Here is an 8,810-nt window from a genome sequence, read left to right on the forward strand (position 1 = left end):
GAAAAATCAGTTCAGCAGAGATCTCTTTGCTACAAATATCTTGAATTTAATTCTTCTGCCTTGATACAACCTCCTGAGAAAATAAAAAATAAAATAAAAATCCTACAGGAAAAACTTGTGCTCGATGCAATCTATTCACTCAGACCTGATACAAAAGTCTAATTTGTTCTCTTGATTTATTGTCTTAAGGAGAATGAATCAATTATTCTTCCACTCAGAAGTCTATGGCATTAATCCTTGAGTTGAATCAGGGAAAATTCAATCTCTCATGAGTTCCCGCTCCATTTACGTTTCTTGTAGTGTTCTGTTTTGTTGGAGTGAAAGCGCCTCTGGACTCAGGCCCAGAGGGAAGCCAAAGCACAGGGGTTGAATTAAAACCTTTGGACAAGCTGAGATACATGAAGTCACACCAAAATGAAATAGAAATACAGATTTTTTAACTTTTAGTAGAAATATATGCTAAGTGCCTTAAACATTGAAAAGCTGCAGCAGAGACCTTAAACACAGTTCTTACTGCAGCAGTGTTACCTTTTCACAGAATTCTTTACTTTAGACAAAATCTAGATAGAACTGTACTGTTCAGTTTTTTTAGATAGAGTGTTCACATAAACAATAAGAACTGATAGAAACTGTACATGCAAATCTGTGTAATACCTGTGTAACACTGGTGTAAGGCTTACGACTGTTAGAATTAGACCAGGATAGGTTAAGAAAAGGAAAACTAAAATCGTGTGTTAATCTTATTGGTCAATTAACAAATACAATCCACACTTCTGCAAGAAAAAATATAGAGTCTAGAGTCTAGAGTCTAGAGCATATAGAGTATAGAGCATATATAGAGCATACAGAATATATAGAGCGTATAGAGCATACAGAAGAAGAAGCTGTTTTGCCTGCTGTTTGCTGTTGCTGCTTGCCTTTATCATGTAACCCCCTTCGAACTCTGCCTTCAAGAAAGCTGTGAGACTATGAAATAAAGAACTCAGCAGAACAGCTGCTCCTCTGCTGCTCCTCTGCTCTCTTACCCCGGTCCGGGAAGGAAGGGTACCCCGTCAAAAGCTCAACAGCGCAGAGCCCCAAGGCTGCTGTGGGCAGCAGGGCCCAGGGGCCGTTCCCACCCGCAGCGCTCCTGTCCTGGGCTGGGCCTGCACAGGGGCTGGGGCACCATGGCTGGGGCAGCGGGGCACGGAGGGGCCACGGAGCCGCTGCCGGGGCTGACAGCAAGGCCAGGGACACACAGGGAATTTCTGGGCATTGCCTGCGCTGGGCAGGGCTGAGTGTGGGGAAGGCAGAGCTCAGCTGGCCTCGGTGGCTGCAGGAAAAGCCGAGAGCCCGAAGAGCCCCCGTGGCTGTGCTGGAGACCAAGGCTGGAGGAGGGAAATGAGGGGCTGCTGCGGGATGGGGAGGGGGATTGAATTCCAGCAGGCACCGACGGGGGGACTGAGAGACTCAAGGGCTCCTTGGCCTGAGCCTGTCCTGGAAAGGTCTCTCAGCCCTCTGTGCCCATGAAGGGCTCCAAGGAGGAGCAGAGCTCATCTAGGCAGGACCCTCATGGAATCCCTGAGGGACAAATGCCAGTGCCTGCCCAGCCTTCCCAACATCCCTGACACCAAAGGCCTTTTCCACATCCCTCAGTTCCAGGTCAGTGCCCAGAACACAGCACAGGCCTGTCCAGGTCCTGGGGCGATTCTGAAGGGGGGCAGCTGTGATTTCTCCCCACAGACCCACCACTCCAGTGTCTCTCTGTTCAGCCCTTGGCTGTCCTGAGCACTTTCCCTGGAGCCTCCCTGCCCCGGACGTTTGTCTCCATGCAGTTCTCAGCACAGCCCAGCAAAGAATTCAGGTGCTTTCCCAGAGGACATTACTCTGGGAGTGAAGTGGCCTCAGGGCACTGTTTGTGCCCCCGGAATTGTGCCAGCCCCGAGTGCTGCTGATGGTGTTTGTGCTCACTCGGGTTCATCTCCCCACACCCACTCGATGCACTGCTGAAGGCTCCTCAGGACAGAGCAAACACGGACTGCTGGCCTGGTCACTTGGTGTCCCTCCGTGCAGGGACAAACAACCTCCTGCAGGTGAGGGCAGAGGCCAGGGCTGGGATTGCTGGTGGCAGGGGCTGGTGTGGGACACTTGCCCTGGGCACCTTCCCAGGCTGTCCTGGGACAAAGGCACAGCCCAGGCCCTGCTCTGCTGCTCCCTCGGGTCCATCCCAGGAGCTCTGGCTGTGCCAGGACACTGCTGCGTGCCCCCCCTGCACACTCCCCCCTGCCCCTTGGCACTGGGGTTTGCTTTGCCAGGGCATTCCTGGGGCACATTCCTGACAGTAGCTCTGGAGGAGAGCAAAGCCTTCCTGCCCTGCCCTCAGGAGATGCCCTTTGCTGATGGAGCTGCTGTGCTGAACCCTGGCTGTGTCCCAGCAGTGCCCATGGCCTGTCCCTGCCTGTGGTCACAGCACGGACACGCAGCAGGACAGTGACCGAGCTGCCCGAGCACTCCGGCCTTGCACCCTCAGAAGGGCTGGGAAAGGGAGTGTGGAGCTAGGAAGAGCAGAGGTGGGAAGAGGCAGGGCCATTGTCCCTGGCTGTGCTGCTGTGCTGGGAGTCTCTTCCCTCCAGCTGTGCCCACAGGCACTGCCCCTGCAGAGCCAGAGAAGGGCTGAGGAGCAAACCTTGGACACAAAGGTCAGGGCAGCCCCTTGTTTTTATTCAAATGCACAGGGAAGAAGCCTCCTGAAAGCCTCTGTGTTTCAAAAGAAATGTAGATGTTCGTGTAGAAATGCTAGGAGTAGTACTACAGTACTTTATAAAAAGCAGAATAACACCAGAAAAAGAGTAAGAAAAAGCACCAATGGAAATATGGACAAAGAGGGGAAAAAAGGCCAAGATTGTAAAGCGTTACATTCTGAAGGTTCTGGAGCAGAAAAGAGAGAGTTTATTGCTTCTGAGAAGCATCCTAGTCATCACTTTCCTCAGGGCATCCCTGAGCTCCTGGTTCCTCAGGCTGTAGATGAGGGGGTTCAGGGCTGGAGGCACCACTGAGTACAGAACTGACAGGGCCACATCCAGGGATGACGAGGAGATGGAGGGGGGCTTCAGGTAGGCAAAAAAGCCAGTGCTGAGGAACAGAGAGAGCACGGCCAGGTGAGGGAGGCACATGGAAAAGGCTTTGTGCCGTCCCTGCTCAGAGGGGATCCTCAGCACGGCCCTGGAGATCTGCACATAGGAGAAAAGCATGAACACAAAACAGCCAAACACCAAACAGACACTGACAGCAATGAGCCCAAGTTCCCTGAGGTAGGATTTGGAGCAGGAGAGCCTGAGGATGTGTGAGATTTCACAGAAGAACTGGCCCAGGGCATTGCACTGGCACAGGGGCAGGGAAAATGTATTGGCCGTGTGCAGCAGAGCAGTGAGAAAGGCACTGGCCCAGGCAGCTGCTGCCATGTGGGCACAAGCTCTGCTGCCCAGGAGGGTCCTGTAGTGCAGAGCTTTGCAGATGGACACGTAGCGGTCGTAGCACATGATGGTGAGGAGGAAATCCTCTGTTCCAAGGAAGAAGACAATCAGAAACACCTGAGCAGCACATGCTGTGTAGGAGATGTGCCTGGTACCCCAGAGGGAATTGTGCATGGCTTTGGGGACAGTGGTGCAGCTGGAGCCCAGGTCGGTGAGGGCCAGGCTGAGCAGGAAGAAGAACATGGGGCTGTGCAGGTGCTGGCCGCAGGCTCCGGCGCTGATGATGAGGCCGTTGCCCAGGAGGGCAGCCAGGGAGATGCCCAGGAAGAGGCAGAAGTGCAGGAGCTGCAGCTGCCGCGTGTCTGCCAATGGCAGCAGGAGGAAGGGGCTGATGGAGCTGCTGTTGGACATTCCTTCACTCTGGGCATTGTGGACTATTGAAATAAGGCATTGACAAGCTGGGACAGATTCCCCTGAGTCAATCCTATGCTATTTTCTTAGGAATTCCCGCAAAACCACTTCTCCTCCTGTGTCACAACTTGGCTAAGCTTTTTGATTTCTGAGCTGAGGTTTGTGCTGCTGCCTCATCCTCAGCATTGCTCTCAGCCTGAACACTGGGGGCCCAGAGGGAAAACAGGGCTCCCTGTGCCCCAGTGCAGTCGGGCCTGCTGGTCCCCACACAGGTGCCCTTTGCTCATTGCACCTCCCTCTAATTCAGGGTGATTGTACTTAAAATGGGCTTGAAAAATAAAGTGACTTTTTGAAGGCTCCAATTTCAAAACCATTGCTCTAAACCCATCTCCCTTTCCCTGTGCAGCTGTGGTTGCTCTGGCTCTCTGCTGCCTGGAGTTGTGCCTCCTGGCAGCTGTTTCTCTGTGTCCAAGGCTTGTCCCTGCCAGTGCTGCCAGAGCCCAGCCCAGCCCTGGGGGCTCAGCCCTGCCCTGCAGAGCCCTCCCAGCACAGGGCACTGCCCAGGGGCATCTCCCTGGCAGCAGGGCCTGAAGGGCAGCTCAGACAAAGGGAGATGCTGCAAGCCAAGGTGCTGCTGGTGCTGTCTGCAGGCAGAGGAGTGTGAGGAGGCATTTCCTGAGGGAGATCTGAGGCAGAGCTGCTGATCCCCAGTGTGGCAGTGCAGGAGTCTCAGTGACGCAGACAAACCTGAGAGCCCCTTTCCCTTCCCTTGAGGAGAAAGCTGAGAGCAGCCCTGGCCACGCAGCACCACCTCCCCAGCAGGAGGAGTCTGCCCTGAGGGGGGTCGCTCCTTCCACCTCCAGCTCCTCCCCAGAGCCCATGGGGAGCTCCCAGGCAGGCTGAGAGCTGCCCCTGGCAGGTGGCAGATGCCCTGGCCTGGCAAAGAGCCCTCAGGGCTGCAGGAGCTGCTCTGCAGGACAGCCCTGGGCACCCCTGGCTGCTGCCCACCTTCACAGCCTGCAGCCGGCCCTGGCAGCAGGAGCCGTCCTGCCCTGTCCCTCTGACGGTGCCCAGGGCAGCCCCGCTCTGCAGCACATCCTCCCCCAAGGCAGGAACGGCAGCAGAGCCATCCTCACAGCCATGGCAGCCGTGTCATGGGCCAGCTCTAGAGGATCCCTGCAGCCAGAGACTCACTGTGTCCCACGCTGTGAAGGTTTCTCCAGGAATGAGTTCAGAACTGTCCTTGTAGCTGCTTTAGCCAGCTCTCTGCTCACTCCTCCCAGGTACCTGCAGGCAGTGCCCTCAGCCCTGCTGGGCTGGCAGAGGAGCTGCTCCTCAGCAGAGCTGCCTCTTTGAAGCTCTCCTTGGTTGCCAGGAGCTTGAGAGTTCCCTCTGTGCCAGGAGCCCGGCCCAGCTCAGCAGCACAGCAGCAGCACAAGGACTTTAATGAGCCTCTCGGGGCTTTGGTGTTGTTCACATCAGACTCAGTCCCTCAGAGTGTCTTCAAAAAACTTCTCAAGAACTCAAAGTCCGATTCAAAGTCCAAAGCTTGTTTAACTTTTAACGTGTCCCAGTGAGGGACACGACTCACGTGAAAGTGTCCCCAGGTTCCAGTCAGAGCAGAACTCTGGAGGCAGCGATGGCAGGTGGGGACAAGCAAGGGAACGGTGTCTCTGGTGCCAAGCGAACCTGGCTGTGTTCCATGAGTGCAAAGGGCCAAGGCCTGAGCCCCGGCCCCTGGCAAGGCAGATCCTGTCCCTCCCTCAGTGCTCAGGGCTCTTCCTGGGGCACTGGGATGTGGGGATGGGCAGTGCCCAGGGCAGCACCATGGGGTGGCCCCTGCCAGGCTGCTGGGCAGGGACAAGGAGGCACTGAGGCCCCAGGGCTGCAGGGGTCACTTGTCCCCTCCTGGCCTCAGGGCCAGGGCCAGCAGCCGTGGCCAAAGGGCTGCACAAGTTGGCTCTTTCAGGGCCTTGCAGCTGCTGCCCATCCCTCTGCCCTCTGCAGCCCAGGCTGTCCCACGGTGTCCCTGCCCTGCGCCTCTGTCCCTGCAGGCTGTCCTCATCCCCCCGGCTGCCCCACCTGGCTGGCCCCTTCCTTTGCTGGCAGCTCTGCATCCTGCCTGCCTCTGCCTGAGCACACAAAGCCTTGGGCTGCTCCAGACTCCTTCTGGGGGACGTGTTGCACCCCAGCCCTGCCTGGGAGGGAAATTCCTTTCTCCTGGTGTCCACTCTGGGCCTCCCCAGCTGCCCTTCGCATACATTTTCTCTTTCTCTGGCTGTTCTCTACAGTGCCAGAAGGATCCACCATCTCTGAAACCTCCCTTCAGTCCCTCCCAGGGCTCTCCTCTGCTCTCCTCAGTCTCCACTCCACGGAGCACAGAGCTCCTTTGTCCCTATACAGTGGTCAGGTGCTCGAGGCCAAGAGCGCCCGGACAAGAGGGACGGTTCTTTTCCCCAGGAAGGAAACCACAGAAGCCCAGTATTGAAAGATGAAAGGCGGCCACCAGAGGCCAAGGCCAGCCAGACCTGTTGGCCTTGGCAGCTTTTGTCTGGCAGCAATCCTTGGATAGATGGAATTTTGGAGGCCAAATTGCAATTTTGGCCATGGGCAGCTGGGGGAGAAGGATGGTTCTGTTCCACAGGAAGAGAAGCACAGCCCCAGCGTTTCAAAGGCAGCTGAGAGCTGGCCCTCAGGAAGCCAAGGGAAGCTGGACTTGTCAGTCCTGGCAGATTTTGTGTGGGAGCTGTACTTGGATATACAGAATTTTGGAGCAGGATTCCCAATTTTGGCCATGGACACCTGGACTTGAAAGATGTTTTTTTCCATGGGAAGAACAGCACAGCCCCTCAGCGTTTCAAAGGCAGATGAGAGGTGGCACCCAAAAGGCCAAGGCCAGCCAGAACTGTCTGTCCTGGCAAGTTTCATATGGGAACAATCCTTACATAATCAAATTTGGATGTAGAATCCCAGTTTTGGCCATGGGCCCCTGGAAGAGAAGGACAGTTCTGTTCCATAGGAAGGAAAGCACAGAGCCCCAGCACTCCAGGGCAGGTGAGAAGCAGCTCTGGCCATGCCAAGGTCAGCCGGAGCTGCCAGGCGGCCCCAGGAGTCCAAGGCAGCCAGAGCTGTTCCATGTTCCCTTGGTTCCGTGCACCCTGCAGTGTCACAAAGGCCCCTCGGTTCTTTGGGCCCAGCAGTGCCACAGTGGCCCCTTGGTTCCATGGAACGCCACAGGGTGACAATGGTCCCCTTGGTGCCACCAGCCCTGCAGGGTCACAATGGCCCCTGGGTTCCACGAGGCCACGCAGGGTCACAGTGGTCCCCAGAGGAAGGGCAGCACCGAGCCCCAGGGTTTCAGGGGCAGATGAGACACAGCCACCAGAGGCCAAGGCCGGCCACATCTGTCTGTCCTGGCAGGTTTGTCTGGGAGCAGCCCTTGGATATTGGGAATTTGGGAGGTGGAATCCCAATTTTGACCTTGGGCGCCTGGACAGGAAGGACGGTTCTTTTCCATTGTAGGGAAAGGGTGGAGCCCCAACGTTTTGAAGGCAGATGAGAGGTGGCCCCCAGGAGGCCAAGGCCAGCCAGACCTGTTTGTCTTGGCAGCTTTTGTCTGCGAGCAATCCTTGGATAGAATTTGGGAGGCCTCCAATAAACTCAATCCGTCAGCCCCAAGGCCCGGCTGTGGGGAGTCAGGAAGCACAGAAGGGGAATTGGGGTCCAGGAGGGATGGGATGGCATGGGATGGCATGGCATGGCATGGCATGGCATGGCATGGCATGGCATGGGGGTGGCATTGTTGGGGTGGGATGAAGTTTGGGAGGGATGGGGTGGTTTGGGCACTTGGAGTGGGGCACTCCAGGGAGGGAAAGCAGGAGCTGCATTTGGGGAGGCTCCTGCTGCTTTTTGACAATTTAGGGGCCTCTAGGGGGCTTCTGGGAGGTTGCAGTGAATTTGGGGAAGGTGCCATAAACTCCCCGCAAGTTGGGGGGCTGTGGTGAAGTCCCCCATATTTTTGGGAGGGTGAGAGGACCGCAACTGGGAGGGGATCCTGCTGCTTTGCACCACTTCAATGGGGTGAGAAGCAGCGAGGGAGGGAGGGAGGGAGGAAGGAATTCGGAAGGAATTCGGAAGGAATTCGGAAGGAAGGAAGGAATTCGGAAGGAATTCGGAAGGAAGGAAGGAAGGAATTCGGAAGGAAGGAATTCGGAAGGAAGGAATTCGGAAGGAAGGAAGGAAGGAAGGAATTCGGAAGGAAGGAATTCGGAAGGAAGGAAGGAAGGAATTCGGAAGGAATTCGGAAGGAATTCGGAAGGAATTCGGAAGGAAGGAAGGAATTCGGAAGGAAGGAAGGAATTCGGAAGGAATTCGGAAGGAATTCAGAAGGAAGGAAGGAATTCGGAAGGAATTCGGAAGGAATTCGGAAGGAAGGAAGGAAGGAAGGAAGGAAGGAATTCGGAAGGGAGGAATTCGGAAGGAAGGAATTCGGAAGGAAGGAATTCGGAAGGAAGGAATTCGGAAGGAATTCGGAAGGAAGGAAGGAAGGAAGGAATTCGGAAGGAAGGAATTCGGAAGGAAGGAATTCGGAAGGAATTCGGAAGGAAGGAAGGAAGGAAGGAAGGAAGGAAGGAAGGAAGGAAGGAAGGAAGGAAGGAATTCGGAAGGAATTCGGAAGGAAGGAATTCGGAAGGAAGGAAGGAATTCGGAAGGAATTCGGAAGGAATTCGGAAGGAAGGAAGGAAGGAATTCGGAAGGAAGGAATTCGGAAGGAAGGAATTCGGAAGGAAGGAAGGAAGGAATTCGGAAGGAAGGAAGGAAGGAAGGAAGGAAGGAAGGAAGGAAGGAAGGAATTCGGAAGGAAGGAAGGAATTCGGAAGGAAGGAATTCGGAAGGAAGGAATTCGGAAGGAAGGAAGGAAGGAAGGAAGGAAGGAAGGAAGGAAGG

General features: G+C 55.4%; 1 protein-coding gene across 1 annotated transcript; it reads right to left on the minus strand.

Moving 5' to 3' along the window:
• Positions 1 to 2,762: 2,762 nt before the first annotated feature.
• On the minus strand, positions 2,763 to 3,883 carry LOC116438932 (olfactory receptor 14J1-like). Its single transcript, XM_032097958.1, has one exon. It carries the CDS (start codon positions 3,861 to 3,863, stop codon positions 2,892 to 2,894), a length of 972 nt encoding a protein of 323 aa, XP_031953849.1. The 5' UTR covers positions 3,864 to 3,883; the 3' UTR covers positions 2,763 to 2,891.
• Positions 3,884 to 8,810: the final 4,927 nt, after the last annotated feature.

This window comes from Corvus moneduloides, unplaced genomic scaffold (assembly GCF_009650955.1).
Source record: "Corvus moneduloides isolate bCorMon1 unplaced genomic scaffold, bCorMon1.pri scaffold_180_arrow_ctg1, whole genome shotgun sequence".
Taxonomy (NCBI): Eukaryota; Metazoa; Chordata; class Aves; order Passeriformes; family Corvidae; genus Corvus; species Corvus moneduloides.

Bases quoted from the DNA above. Each gene is read 5' to 3' on its own strand.
- LOC116438932 (XM_032097958.1), bottom strand. From the start codon at position 3,863: ATGTCCAACAGCAGCTCCATCAGCCCCTTCCTCCTGCTGCCATTGGCA.